The 14,288-nt window shown below is 49.6% G+C and overlaps 6 protein-coding genes across 6 annotated transcripts; 2 read left to right on the top strand and 4 right to left on the bottom strand.

Moving 5' to 3' along the window:
- Window positions 1–117: 117 nt before the first annotated feature.
- Window positions 118–2,295, bottom strand: TRV_07288 (uncharacterized protein; the record flags this gene model as incomplete). Its single annotated transcript, XM_003018654.1, has 1 exon — window positions 118–2,295. One exon carries the CDS (start codon window positions 2,293–2,295, stop codon window positions 118–120), a length of 2,178 nt encoding a protein of 725 aa, XP_003018700.1.
- Window positions 2,296–2,358: 63 nt separating this feature from the next.
- On the bottom strand, window positions 2,359–3,571 carry TRV_07287 (uncharacterized protein; the record flags this gene model as incomplete). Its single annotated transcript, XM_003018653.1, has 3 exons — window positions 2,359–2,915; window positions 2,993–3,399; window positions 3,441–3,571. The coding sequence occupies 3 exons, from the start codon at window positions 3,569–3,571 to the stop codon at window positions 2,359–2,361; spliced, it is 1,095 nt and encodes a 364-aa protein (XP_003018699.1).
- A 596-nt stretch (window positions 3,572–4,167) lies between these two features.
- Window positions 4,168–5,396, bottom strand: TRV_07286 (uncharacterized protein; the record flags this gene model as incomplete). Its single annotated transcript, XM_003018652.1, has 2 exons — window positions 4,168–4,380; window positions 4,440–5,396. The coding sequence occupies 2 exons, from the start codon at window positions 5,394–5,396 to the stop codon at window positions 4,168–4,170; spliced, it is 1,170 nt and encodes a 389-aa protein (XP_003018698.1).
- Window positions 5,397–6,814: 1,418 nt separating this feature from the next.
- TRV_07285 (uncharacterized protein) lies at window positions 6,815–7,818 on the bottom strand (the record flags this gene model as incomplete). The annotated part of the gene is made up of 2 exons (XM_003018651.1): window positions 6,815–7,566; window positions 7,725–7,818. The coding sequence occupies 2 exons, from the start codon at window positions 7,816–7,818 to the stop codon at window positions 6,815–6,817; spliced, it is 846 nt and encodes a 281-aa protein (XP_003018697.1).
- A 577-nt stretch (window positions 7,819–8,395) lies between these two features.
- TRV_07284 (uncharacterized protein) lies at window positions 8,396–9,215 on the top strand (the record flags this gene model as incomplete). Its single annotated transcript, XM_003018650.1, has 4 exons — window positions 8,396–8,505; window positions 8,559–8,778; window positions 8,851–9,042; window positions 9,099–9,215. 4 exons carry the CDS (start codon window positions 8,396–8,398, stop codon window positions 9,213–9,215), a joined length of 639 nt encoding a protein of 212 aa, XP_003018696.1.
- Window positions 9,216–10,379: 1,164 nt separating this feature from the next.
- TRV_07283 (uncharacterized protein) lies at window positions 10,380–13,315 on the top strand (the record flags this gene model as incomplete). Its single annotated transcript, XM_003018649.1, has 5 exons — window positions 10,380–10,910; window positions 10,978–11,126; window positions 11,183–12,644; window positions 12,699–13,091; window positions 13,151–13,315. 5 exons carry the CDS (start codon window positions 10,380–10,382, stop codon window positions 13,313–13,315), a joined length of 2,700 nt encoding a protein of 899 aa, XP_003018695.1.
- Window positions 13,316–14,288: the final 973 nt, after the last annotated feature.

Below are 14,288 nucleotides of genomic sequence, written 5' to 3'. Positions count from 1 at the left end.
CTAATAATAATAAGGGGGTTAGGCACCATCACTAAATTATACAAACCCAATGTGTCTAAAGGGATAAGCAAGAACGTGGAGCTGCGTACTACCGCCCAAAGACACCATAATTATACTCTATATGACAATTAGATTGCTGATTGGTATACCCTGCGACTGGATCTCATATCTCCGTCGGATCCCTACTCCCAATGCATGGCTGAAGTATTCATACGTTTTTTCTCCGCCCCCGACCATCACCATGCTTATCGGACGAGGTCGAGGGAAACCCCCGACCACAGTCTGCATTTCATCTAGCAATGGTCGAATCAAGGATGACTCCTCGTCTGCTGCAGACTGGCGTCGCTTTTCTCCGGGTTGGGGGTATGAGACAACAACGACAAGTTGCAGAGAAGAACGAGAGGGCCGGAAGGAAGGTATGTTTCTCAGTTTGTCAGAGAACGTACAATCTCCTCGCTTCACTACTATTATTTGGTGTGTCTGGGGGATAGACGACGGAAGGCGTTTATCACACAGGTGGCCCGCAAGGTAGATACTGGACCAAGAGAGGCGGGTCATTGCGTGTTTGGAACCGGGTGACGGAGGTGTGAATGTTGCATCTTCCTCGTCCGGTAATGGAGCTGAGCCTATCCCAGTGGAGGAAATGGCCGGTATTGAAAACCGGGCTATTGGACGGCGGAATATCGGCGGTGTTACCGATGGGAGATGCTGGAGCTCATCACGTATAAGGGCTGTTACGTGACTAAGGAGCGAAGAGAGAGCTGATTTGTGACTCTCGGGTTTACCTGCATGGTCATCTGCCTTTGCTGTGGAGGAGTCAAGAACGGGGCCACCACTGACAATTGTGCCTTGGTCAGTAAGAGACGCGGCGGATGAGGAAGAGTTGTTCCGGTAGACGATGTCTGGCTTGACATCAATGATTATGTCCATCATGATAGTGTCAGGGGTTTGTGTAAAATTGGGATCGGTTGGACTCAATGCACTCGTGGTCTCGCGGGAAACGAAAACCTTCTCGTTCTTGCCTAGGGGGATATTGCTAACCACTTGTATACGGAATCCTTCCTTGGAGGAAATGGTATTGCCTGAATACAGAGGAGCATCTTGAATCATACCTAGCCGTAGACCTCCAAAGGATTTAATTAGAATCCCACCTTCAACACGTTCTAAGCTTGGAGGTCCTTGAATCGTACTGGAAAGAGGAGGAAACGTCAGATCCAAAGTCGGCCGCACAGCCATCGGCGAACTGACAGCATCTCGAGGTACCAATGAGGGAGGAAGAGTCCAAGGGAAATATGTATAATTCGATGGAGAACCCAAGTCAGAAAGTGTAACACTAGGACCATCAACCGAAAACTCAACGATGGGAGATTCAGGTTGTGTTTTTGGAGGCGTTAGACGTAGACGCGCCAAGCTGGCTGCATGGAAAATATCCGGCCGGGCAGCGGTGGAAGATACACCGAAGGGGTTCCGCACTGCTGGCGGCCCACATGTGCCTACTGAGGCATTCTTATGTTGCTTCCACTTCTGTTGGACACGAGGCGGAGTAGTCTGCTTCGCCTTTGCTGGAAGGACAAGCGGATGTCCTTCCGTACTGTAGACGTATGGCGAGTCGATCTTGTTCAAAGGATGAGATGGCTCGAAAAGGAGATACAGGTATTTGGAGGTCTCCCCGAGGAAGAAACTTTCCATCCTATCACTCTGATCTCCTCTTCTGACATTCTGAAGACCAGCCCAGCCGCATTTGGTCCAGCATCGCCTTTTGATATCACGCAGAACCATCTCACCCACATAAAGATACCAGGGGTCTTCGGTTGCCCTATACAGATAATACGTGGATTCGATGAATTCAGGACGGCCACCCCACCACTCAAGTCCGCCCTCTATGTCTCCCGTTGCAACATTCCAACGCTCCGGAAGGGCCGAGAAACGAGTCCAGAGTGCAGTATTAAGAAGGTGAGTCTCAGCAGCTTCTTCAACGTTACCTGCTAGAGTGAGAAGACCGGGGAAGTATGCACTCAAGCTATCCATCCAAAGTGCGCGGGTGGCCCCAGTGCTAATGTCGCCCTGTATGTAGTGAGGATATTGGTAGCTTGAGCCTCGGTATAGGTTGGTTTTTATCGCTTCGAACGATTCCTCCCAGACTTTGAGAAAGCTATCTGGTGAGTGGGCCTGATACGGTAGTGGCAAGAAGTAGCTATCGTATTCATGGAACGGTCCAGAAGCGTTAAATTCCGGCGGATAGCCTTCTGACAACAGTATATGGGATTTCAATGCATATTCAAAAAAGCTGTCCATGCCTGCCCCGATCTTTGTATATCAATAGTGTAAGTTAGTCGTGATATACAGCCAACACTTGGATTAAGAGAAGCTCACCCCGGTATAAGTCTGAGTCCATTCTCCGGTCTCAGCATTAATCCCTGCTCCAATGAGCCCCAGCTCACTCCTTCTATCCCATACGCTCCAAAATGCCCGTTTAGCGAATTCTTCATATCTGCCATCGCCCGTCAATCGGCTGAGTACAGCAAATTCCAAAACTAGGCTTCCAGCGCCAGCGCTGCAGTTTTCTGTAATTTCAACAGGACCATCTTCATCATAATCTTCATTGGTGTTGTATCCAGTCCATATTCTAGAGTTGAGCGGGGAGTTAGGATGAAAAGGGACCCCATTTCTTAGGTTGACCCGAGGATACGGAATTCCGGTGGGAGTATAGAAGGCAGGAAGGAGGCGCGTTCCTAGATCCCTGGCAAGTCTAAGCAACTGTCCATCATACACAAATCCATTCTCCCATTCAATTCCGCCCTCACTACCCAGTGGTTTATTCCACAGTTTTGCAAACTCCTTCTCCTCCAGTGGAGGCTCATAGCCACGTATTGGGAGCTCCCCCACAGCAAAGAGATGGGCGCTGAGGAGCCCACCTATCAACAGTTTAAAATGAATCAGCTATTTCATAGTTCACCTCGAGTCCCGATGAAGCATTATATCTTTTACTCACCTAGGCCTCGAATCACACTTTCAAACACCTGCACCTTGCTATCAACCTCAAATCCTTTGCTTCGGGACCCAATTCCATTAGGACCATCCGATCCATCTCCGTATAATTCCACTAAATCTCTCACTCCATTCTGAAAATATCTCCACGCCTTGCGGCCGTTCAGATCTGTCGAGTTTGGATATGATAGGATCGCGAGGGTGGATAAGCTGTCGACAAGCGTTAAGGAATAATTCCCTAGGACGTCATTGAGCTCAATATGCGCTGGGTTCTTTCGATCCCGTGTCAACGGCTGGCAGGACACCGGTCGTAGTTCGTCTTCAGGGAAGGCATATTTCATGTAATTCTCAAACCCGTGAAAAAACATATGTTCCGTTTCTTTTCTGGAATATGTAGTCGTGAGTGTCGAGCTGCATGTCGTTACTGTCATATGAAAGGGAAATGAACCCACCGAAGTTCTTTAATCTGGCTTTCCAGCATGCCCAGGGTGCAGGTAAGCCATAGCGATATGGCAAGCAAGTAGCCCAGCCATGATGATGGGAGGTGAATGGACATATGGGAGCGTCGGTCTGTCGAGCGCATCACCAAGAGGAAATTGGTAGTCGCAATGTCATTAGGATTGATTGCCTCTGTGAGTTCCCAAACCCGACCAGAAGCCGTATCGAGGGTAGACCTGCGTTTATGCCAGTTCAATGTGTGTTGGAATAGTTTGTGTAGTCCCTTAAATCTGCACGCTAAGTTAACTACTTAAATTCGGCGTGTGGACAGATGTGCATGTTGGTCGGGTTTACATCAGCGGAGCCAAGGCCGCATGCACGGGCAGTTATTTTAGGCACGGAGTAACTAGTTACGTAGTCAATTACGCGGGCGTGTAGCTTGTTTAGATTGTGAATTTGAACATGTACATCGGCCATGGTATGATACTTGTTGTCATTGGAGTCAGCCGATAACTGGAGGACTTGAAATTAGGCCGTAAAGTCGTATTCTCGAGTTTTACTTCTAGTTAACTACTTAACTACGGGAAACCCTCCCCCCCCCCCAACAGAAGCCACTAGCAAGACAAATAGTTAAACGAACGCATCAAAATCAGAATCCTCAAGAGAAGCGAATGGTTATTTTGGTATAGTCACGACTAGGACGGAACATTGATTGAGTACTGAGCCGCAGTGGCATTTTGCTTATTGCTCGGTTGGCACCGTAGTTGAACTTGTGGAAGTACTCTGTAATTGGGGTTGGAGATTGACAACAATGGACGGCTGGCTCTCGTCCAAGATATAGCTAGGAGGCCGGTTTGTGCTTGGCGGTCGGGGCTCGCCCATGCTCTGAGAGTGGCGACGATTGGGTTTCTGCGGGTCGATACGTTGCCAGTAAAGCCGGCTTGGGTCCATCTTCTAATGACGATGTTATCATTCCTTGTCTGTATAATGTAACTATCCAAGTCTAGGCTTACCACACTACCCCTCCAAAGGCCATATGCTGGAGGTGGAATGGAGATTTGGCCAGGTTTGTTTTCGCCCTCCTCAGCCTCAGTTCCGAGGCCCATCTCCAAATCAGTTGCAAATATGACGGGGATAGGTCGATCAATATGGGTGAAGCTCTCGACCATATCAGGGTCCCGGGTGGGTTGGTTATAATGCACCCGACGCCGGCGCACCTGGCGCCGTTTCGCCGTCATCAGCAATCGGATGAGCGAATGGCAGAAATATACTGTACAAGCCATCAAGGCAATAATTAGAATGATGTGGAATTCAAACTTCTTTCCTGAAGAAGTGACGGCAAGGACAAGATCTAAGCATATAGTAAGTATGTGAATTGAGCACAGGAAGCAGGGAATGGATGGTGACGAACATGTTGTTAGCACACTGGCTAAAAGGATCCCTGAAATGGCGCAGTCTATAAGTTTCCTCCTTGTCGATCTGGCTTTCGCCCGCGGCCGCATGCAGAGCAACCACCCTGCCAATTTGCTACGACTTGGCTTGTGTTTTGGTTGATGAGGGTGAGCCTCGACTGAACGCTGAATCCAATTGAGTAATACACCTCCTCTATGAATATGGTTCTCAACTCTATGTTGTGCCCGTGAGTTTGTCATATGGCCACCTGATTCTGTACTGGGGGGTGAGAATGGTAGTATATTATCATTTGGCGGCGCGTTGTTGTCTATCACGGAGCCAGTCGACGAAATAGACCTTCTTCCTGACGAAATGTTTCGTTCACGGCGTACACTTCCACCTGATCCGGGGGCATACATGCGTATCTCCGCTGGAGATAGCCGTGAGGGTTTATGGGAGTTCTCTATGTTGCAGGATCCAGGAGAACCCCCAGCAAAAAGAGCGGAAAGGCGAGAGCGGATTTTTTGAACCCGGTCCGCCATGGTTAGTCCACTGACAGCGTTATCTTCGGTCGCCATGGTTTGCATATCAATGTCTTGTGGTATCAATTTGCTTGCCCTTGTTTGTCCTTGTTGGCGTCTAACCGCGCCTTGGTAGCCTCCTCCCTCAGCAAAAGTGAATACTACGGCTAAACGCGCGTGTAGGTCGAGTTGTTGATATTATATGACAGATTCCGGGATTCGTTTGCCTAGTAAATTACCCCAAGGCTCCAGAAATACCGAGTGTACAAAGAAGTGAGTAATGGCGGGTATATTATTCGCAGCGGCCGTCAACAAAGATGTCTCGTCCAGGAGCACATACACCTATTCCAAGCCTTGAAAGCGCGTATGTCGGGGTAGACCGCACGTCTATCTTTCTAAAACGAAGGAGATGGCATCTTCAAGATGTCTGACAACGTTCCAGGCAGAGAACAATAACTCCCAGCAATCATCTAGACTGCTCGGAATCAAGAAACGAAAACGAAGGAAGCAAAAAGGAAGAGGATAACTATATCTCTATAAGATATATATACTTCTACGGAGCACAGATCAGGGCACTCTGCCACTGCCAAAACTGACTGACTGGACAAGAAAGATTACTGACCAAGATTGTCTTCCAATGTCAGAACCAGCCGAGAAAAAGCAAGCATGGTTGCTATCCATCCAGGAAGCGCAGTCTGCCATGTGAAGGAAAAGTGTGAAGTCGCCCGTAGCGACTGAGAGGGCGAGTATGGCAAAAAAATACGGCCCTACAACCTCCCCCCGGGCTGAGCCATGCATGATCAGACTCTGCTCTGGACGCCTGCTGGCCAGTGAGGCTGCGATGCGAGGAAGATTCTGAAGCAGGAGAGTCCGTGTTTGTGAGGAAAAGAGCGCGCTAGGTTTCGGGTTGGCCGCAACCTTGGCACCTTCTGTTGAAAAAGCAAACATAAATACGGCAACAAACCAAGCTTGATACATTATTGGGAAAATGAGGTTCACGGGAAAGACTAGGTTAGACAGCGCTGTCATTTCTGTCGCTGTAGTTGTGCCTCGCATGCCATGTTTCTGTAGTATATACAGCTCAATCTTCTAGTGGGTTTGCCCCATGCAAGCATAGGTACAAGAAACAGAACTTGAATCCGAAAGGAGGCATAGTAAGGCTGTGATAAAGGCAACCACTCTGGTAGTCGATGCTGAAAGGATGGTTGTTCGGATGATTTTCGTTTGCATCCTCTTCACCATTTAGATGCTAAGGTAGCTGGGGTGCTCGTAGATAGGTATAGGTATGACGCGGCTCAGGTGAGATAGGGTGCAATGGAATTACTGAATAATCTTAATCCAGTCGAAGATATTAAGACCTCCTCAAAGGTGCTAGCCAGGCGTGAAATATGGAGATAAACGGGAAGGTATTATTTCCCGAGCTCACCAAGCATAACCGTTCGATCAGACGAACCAGACACAACTACAGTAGAGAGTTAGTGAACGTCCCTCAGAACAGCCCCTTTCACAAAGCTGAACTTACTAATGGGTTCATCGGCCGGCGTGAATCGAACATCGTTCACGGTTCCCTTGTGACCAGGGAGCTTGTATAGCAACTTTCCCGTCTTGACATCCCACACAACAACACTCCTGTCCCCACTACCGGCCGCGACCATCTCGCCTTTCGCATCCCAACTTGCCCGGATTAGATTCTTTTCGAGGCCTGTCGGTGCTCCATCAAATGTTCGAATATGACGATCTGCGGGGGCGAAGGGGCGTATATCCCATGTCCGTGCTGTTGAATCATGGGAGTTGGATAAGAGAGTCTGAGAATCCGGAGAAATCTGTAAAGATGAGATCGTATCTGTATGCCCAATCATGGAATACGTGATGGCGCGCTTCCGGATATCCCAGACATGTATATCATTTTCAATTCCACCAGAGTATATCTCGTTCCCAGCTTCGGAGAGGGCGACAGCAGTCACAGGCATCGCGGCGGATGATTCAAGATAATCAATGGCTGTCTTTTGGCGAGGATCCCATATACCGATACTTCCATCATCGCTACCACTAATCAACAACTCCTGGCCACGCCGGCTGATATCCAAACAATTAACGATTTCAGTGTGATCTATATAGCGCCGTATGCGTGTCCCTGATTCCAGGTCCCAGCTCGCTAGGGTCATGTCTGCGGAAGCCGAAAAAAGGGTATGTGAGTCCCGGGACCATTGAAGATCGAGAATGGCACCTTTATGGCCGGTAAGTATGCCATAATTTTCGCAATTACCGTATGTTCGCCATAATACTGGTTAGATTATCAGTTGTTAGAGATGTTTGAAATGTTCTCGCTTGGAAATAACGCGGGATGAAACAGAGGACAAAAGGGAAAAGAACACGATGGCGTACGTATAGATCGGTCCATTCCAGAAGAAGCTATATGTTGGCCGGTAGGATCAAATCGGGTAGAGAAGATTTCGCCTGAATGGCCTGTAAGCTCCATGATAGGAGCAGCGAGGCCGCTTGTCCGGGGTACCTTCGGTCCTTGTTAGAGAGCAATCCAAGGTATGGACAGAAAATAATCAATTCCTTCCTACTTACAGACTGTATAAGAGCTCCATTCTTTCCGGTTCCACTGGATATAGCAACGGCGCTCTGGTTTAGATTGCTATCTGATCGTTGACGTTTGACAAGTTGTACAGACCCGAGGGATTCGTGCGCTGGTCTCTTTTCCGCAGACATCATGGCGGCGTAGACAGTTAAGCAATATAGAGGTGTATATGCTGTATGTATCTATGTCAAGTCGATGTAGTAGGTGTGGGTGCCGGGTCGCTAGATGTTACCTGTGGTCGTGATTTTATTTTTTAGACGCGGTGAAATGGAAACGCGGCTCGGCGGCTAACTCGTTAATCAACTAACTAACTAGTTGGTTAACAAGTTAGTTACCGCGCTTAGCTACAACTACCCACCAGCTTTTGTAAAAGCGCCACCTTATTACGAACGAGGTCTAGAGTCTTCCAGTTAGAACATTAAAGGTATAATAAGTGTGAGACTGGAGGCATTGGTCTGAGAGTCGAACAATGTCGAGCAAAGCAGCTCGGATTGGAGAAGAGTATAACTGCCTCCCCTTAGTACCCAGAGCTAAAGATCTGGCGCAAACCCATGCTAACTTGAAATTTAGGATATGGAAGTACGCACTGCTCTGCCCGTTTAACAGCTTTGGCTCTGTTCTAACACGTGTAGAACTAAGGTTGATAAGGTCAACGCAGAGCTGGTAACGCTGACCTATGGGACTGTCGTTGCCCAGCTCTGCGCGGACTACGAAAGTGACTATCTAGAAGTCAACCGGCAGCTTGACAAGATGGGTTATAATATAGGCATGCGACTCATCGAGGACTTTTTGGCGCGGTCCGGGATGGGACGATGCACAAACTTCCGGGAGACTGCTGACATTATTTCAAAGGTGTGTGTCTGCCACTTGCCAGCTACGGAATATAACATGGCCATCTAATATATTCATATACCCCGGGTGTAGGTTGGATTCAAGGTGTTTCTCAACATTACGCCTACTGTGACCAACTGGACAAGCGATAACAAGCAGTTCTCGCTTGTGTTTGAGGAGAACCCACTGGCCGACTTTGTCGAGCTGCCTGACGATGGACGAGCGCAGGACGAGCTCTGGTACTCCAATATCCTCTGTGGGGTGCTAAGGGGGGCACTTGAGATGGTATGCTTACTGGACTGTGACTGAATTAGACGCGTGCAAGCTAACTCGGCCTACAGGTGCAAGTTCAGGTTGAAGCGCACTTTGTTAGTGATATCCTTCGGGGAAATGACACTACAGAGATGCGAGTTACTCTCGTCCGCTACCTTGAGGACGAGCTGCCTCCAGAGGAGTGATCCTCGACGCTTTTGTTCTCTTTGTCTCTGGCTGATTGGGCTACTGCGCTTTTTGTTCTCATGGGTTGTCTTGGTTGTCTACTCTCGTCCTGCCTGGGCTGGTGACGTACTTCCTGGTACCGGAGTTGGTTCATGTAGCTATCTGCTGTCTCTAGTTAGTCTACTCTCCGTACGTTTTTTATTTATTTTTTATTTTTATTATTTTGTATTTTCTTTTTGGCCTTGCTGCCGCTGCAACTAGTTATCTTGGTCTCCTCCTGCTATTCCCTCCTCAGGCCGCTGCCGCCGTCCACTCCCTCCCCTTCCCTTCGCTGAGGCGCAAAATAGGTGCCCGATGGAGGCGGGGGTCAGGTGACCGGATAAAAGTTCATCCCGTGACCAAATCTGCGTCGGGCGCGCGTTCTGCCGGTCCCTAAACAGCCACCGCCCGCGAAAGATGCAAGTTCGAACTTCCCCAGCGAAAAACGAACTTCACTGACGAGACGCATATCGGTTTTTCTTCCCCCTGCTTGAGATCCAGCATCGACGACACGGCGGCCCCCACGAGAAGACGCTGACAGAACCGCTGGTGGACTTGGTGCAAGAGGCTTCGTGGAGCGGCGTGCCTGTAAAATCCCCTTCGCTGACACTCTCCGCCCTCCGGACCCCCCCAGCCCAGCCGAACGACCAGCGATCGCCCAGGAGCCACTCTGGCGCCCGACGAGAAAAGCCCTTCCTCTCATCTCCCATCAAACGACCACTCTGCCATTCTTCGCACCCTTTGCTGCAGAGGATACAATTCTCTGCCAGGATAGGTTCGTTATTGCCACTTTTGAGGTCTGTGTCTCGGCAGGCGTGTTTTTTCGTCCTCGAATGTGGTATGGTATTCAAAACTAACGCGCTTGAAAAGAAACCAGCACAGGACTAGCGGCCTTGTTTGTTCGCAAAATAACACAACTGCACACCGCAGGAAAGAATCTTACCTTCTTGAGTCTGCTGGATAGCCCATATATGAGACACATTTCTGACGAAATTGATCCTTCTGACGCAAAGACGGGCTTCGTCTTTTTCAATATTGAACCGACACTCAAACTCGACAGAGCGCCTTGAAAACGAAATCACTTCTTTCCTGGAGAGCAGGTCCGATCGTCTTTGGGACGGCTGCACCTCCGCCTCCTGCTCACGATGAACCAGATGAATATGCAAGGCATGAACCCTAGCGTCGCTATGCCCGGTAACGCCGTACCCGTCGGTGTCCCGGGCGTAGGCGTTCCTGGGGGAGGTATGCCCATGGGAGGTATCCCAATGATGAACAGCGCATCAGGCTCTGCCCCTCGAAGTGAGCCGAATCAGAATCTACAGGATACTATGGCCACCCAACTCAACACTTATATTTACGACTACTTCCTCAAACGCGGATATCATGATTGTGCGCGTGCGCTCGTGCAGGACGAGAGCGTCACCCTAAACACCACCACTGCGCCTCACAAAGGCACACCACACCGCAGAGATGGGGAAGTTAACGGAGTCGAGTCCGAGGAAGGTAAAGAGGATATCAAGTCGCGCATCCCCGACGATTTGCCAAGACCAAACTTGGGTGATTCGCAACAAACCAGTTTCTTATTCGATTGGTTCAATATCTTTTGGGATGTCTTCTCCGCCCAGAGAAAGAAACCAAGGAGTAATGACGCCATGCAGTATTTACAGCATACTCAGGTGAGTATTATCGATCTGCCACCAATTGACATGGACTTATCAATGTTAACTTCTGTATTTCTTGTAGAACATGCTGCGATTGCGAGACCAGCAGCAAAATCAACTCATTCGCCAGGGCCAGCTAATGCCTAACCAGTTTGCTGCCATGCGCGGAGTACGCGGTAACATGGTGCCAGCTAATCTCCAGAAATCTGTTCTCCAGAATCCCCAGAATATGTATGTTGTGCTAATATGCAAAAGCGCAAGCAGAATACTGTAACTAACGGTACTAGGACTCCGCAACAAATCGCCCAATTGCGAAACCAGCAGGCTCAGATGATGCACCACCAGATGCAGCGCGAACACTCTGACATGGAGATGAATGGCCATCGCCCCCAATCCCCTTCTTCTGTGGAAAACGCCCCATCTCCCTCCAAGCGCCAGCGCATTGACGGCCCCCAAGTTAACGGCGCGCAGATGACCCCCAACGGTCGCGCACAACCTCAGGGTATGCCAGGCCAGCAGAACCAACAGCAGGCCAACTCTCTTCTGATGCAGCATGGTATCAATCCACGAAACCTCACTGCTGCACAACTCCAGTCCTTCCAGTCCCAGAACCCAAGTGTTCAAGCAAAGTCGATTCAGGTCTATAATCAAAATCTAATTCACCATACTCGATCCGCAATGAACAATCAGGGCATTCCTAATGGCCTAATCAACCCAGGAGTCATGCCCAACCAACCAGACATGATGCAACCCATGCATGACAACCAAGGAATGATACCACAAGACTACTATAGTAACGGCCAGATGGCCGCCCAAATGCGTCAAGGCGGTATGCCGACTCCTGGGGCGCAGAATGGCAACCACGCTCTCCAAGATTATCAGATGCAACTCATGTTGCTTGAGCAGCAGAATAAGAAACGTCTTTTGATCGCCCGCCAGGAACAAGACAGCATGGCTCGTGATGGCCAACCACAACCAGGGCCAGCCCAACCCGGGCAGCCAGGTGCTGGACAGCAGCAGCAGCAGCAGCAGCCAGCCCAAGGGATGCATAACAGTCTCCCTCCTGGAACGTCTCCTCAGGGAAGCCGTGCCGGTGCCTCACCAAACCCCAGCGAACAGATGAAGCGCGGAACACCCAAGATGCCCCAGACTGGCCTCCCTGGTTCTCCCAACGTTGGTGACGCTATGCAACCAGGCCGTGGCTCGCCAGCCTCTATGAACTTTGGTAATCAAATTCCCCAAGATATGGGTGGTGCAGCATTCTTCAACACTATGAAGAATATGCAGGAAGCTGGTGGTGTCGTTGGTCCTAATGGCATGCGCCCACCTAGCTCCAATCCAGCCTACTCTGGTGCGCAAATGACGCAGCCTATGGATGCCATGGCACGTCAGCAACAGGCCCAGGCTCAGGCACAAGCCCAAGCTGGGGCTCGCATGCCAAGTGGTAATTGGCAACAACCACAGCCTCCTCAGGGTCAACCTATGATCCCACCACAGCAGCAGCAACAGCCACAGCAACAGCAACAACAGCCGCAGCAGCAGCAGCAGCAGCAGCAGGGCCAGCCTGGGCAGCCTGTAGGAACCCCTCAAGAGCGAAATGCTATGCCCCCACCGCAGGCACCACCTGTAGCTACGGCTCCAAATAATGGGCGACAGTCACCGCAGCCTGGTAGCGCGGCTCCTCCCACACCACAGCAGAGCTCAAAGCCGGCGCCGAAGAAGAAGGACACGAAGGATAATAATCGAAAGGTATGTCTCTCTTTCACTACATCCATATCCAAGTGCAATGCTGACCCATTATAGCGCCCTGCCAAGCGCGTTCCAACCACCAATGCGCCTTCAGCAGCAGCCACAGCTTCAGAGTCCGAACCTCCACCAACTCCAACTCCTTCTACCCCCATCACCCCTGTCCATCCAAACTCGTTCAACAAGAACGCTCAGGCAAACAATGCTCAACCAACATCTGCGCCTGCTACACAACCCCAGGCTGTGGGTCAACCACCACCCCCGCCACAACCGCCACAACAGCAGCAACAACAGCAACCCCAGCAACAACAGCAGCAGCAGCAGCAGCAGCAGCAGCAAATGTTGTCCATGCAGCCGGCCCAGGGTCAACCACCTGCTGCTGCACAACCAGGTCAGGCACAGGGACAAGTCGACCCATCACAGCCATTTGGGGATATGAGTTTAACAGACGTATGCTTCCTTCCATATCCTCTACAAGTAACCGTCCAGCTAATAATTGGTGTTTATAGAATCAAAGCTTCAACCTGGATTTCAGCTCTCTCGACAACCCAGATATTCTCGAAAATTTCGACTTCGACACTTTCCTCAACACAGACGACCAATCGGCATTCAACTTCGATCCTAATACGCCATACCTTGATGGTGTGGAGGCTGGTACAGGAGAGAGGATGTAGCCCAACTCTACAATACCCCACTACCGCCTTCGATGAGGTGTACGAGCTGACTCCCTTTGCTTTTTTCTCTATAACGCCATTTGCCGCGCTGTCTTTTCTTGCTTTCCCTTTTTTTTCCTGGTTGATGTCCTCTCCTTCCGTTCTGCTTACATTTCCTTTTACTCTTTGCCCATATCATTACTGTTTCTGATAGTCGGTGTATGCTTCGGTTTCCGCGCTTCTCCATCTCTATTTCTCTCTCCTACGCCGATATCTGGTTGTCCCTTCCACTCTGTCCCCTCTTCCTCGTCTTGTTTCTTCCCGTAATATCATGTTTCTTATATCCTATACCTTATGCCTCTCGTTTGGCTTTTTACTTTGATACCTTTGCTTATCGACTCATTAATACCTCCTGCATACCTCCCTGTTCCGTCTTCTGTTTTGACTTGCTCCACAGGAAAGAAAAGCAAATACACAAAATGACAGGTTGGAGCGAAAGTAGGTATGGATCGATCATCAGCTTCAGCTAGTTTATTCCGCCAGCAATGAGACGAGGGGGGAAAAGCTGGAAGGCGAGCAAAAAAGGGGGTGGGTGTTTTTGGTTATATTATCGTCTTTTCTCTCCCTTTCCAAATATAAAACCGAAAAGGAGCCTTTCAATCTCTCCCAATTCTCCCAGCAGGCCCGTTTTACCCTTTTTCTCTTATTTATCGTCTACTTTTTTTCAATTTCACCTTTCTCTATGTCACACTCAAGACCTCGATATCTTTGTTTCTCCCATAACATTGCGTTGCTTGCTCAACTTAACCGCAGCTTAAGACTTCGGGCTTGCTTCCTTCTGTGTTTCTACTTTTCTTTCCTCCTTTTCCACCTTGTCTATTGGCTGGCTTTCTATCTCATACCCAGTCCTGCCATATTATTGCTGTTGCTTGATGCTTGCTCGTTTTCCACCCTTGTCTGTGTTTTTCTCTGCCTTATCGAGAGCTGTAATTGC

This window comes from Trichophyton verrucosum, assembly GCF_000151505.1.
Source record: "Trichophyton verrucosum HKI 0517 chromosome Unknown contig00978_1.f1.exp, whole genome shotgun sequence".
Classification (NCBI taxonomy): Eukaryota; Fungi; Ascomycota; class Eurotiomycetes; order Onygenales; family Arthrodermataceae; genus Trichophyton; species Trichophyton verrucosum.
Note: the sequence above shows the minus strand (reverse complement) of the source record. Positions and strands in the feature narration are given on the sequence as shown.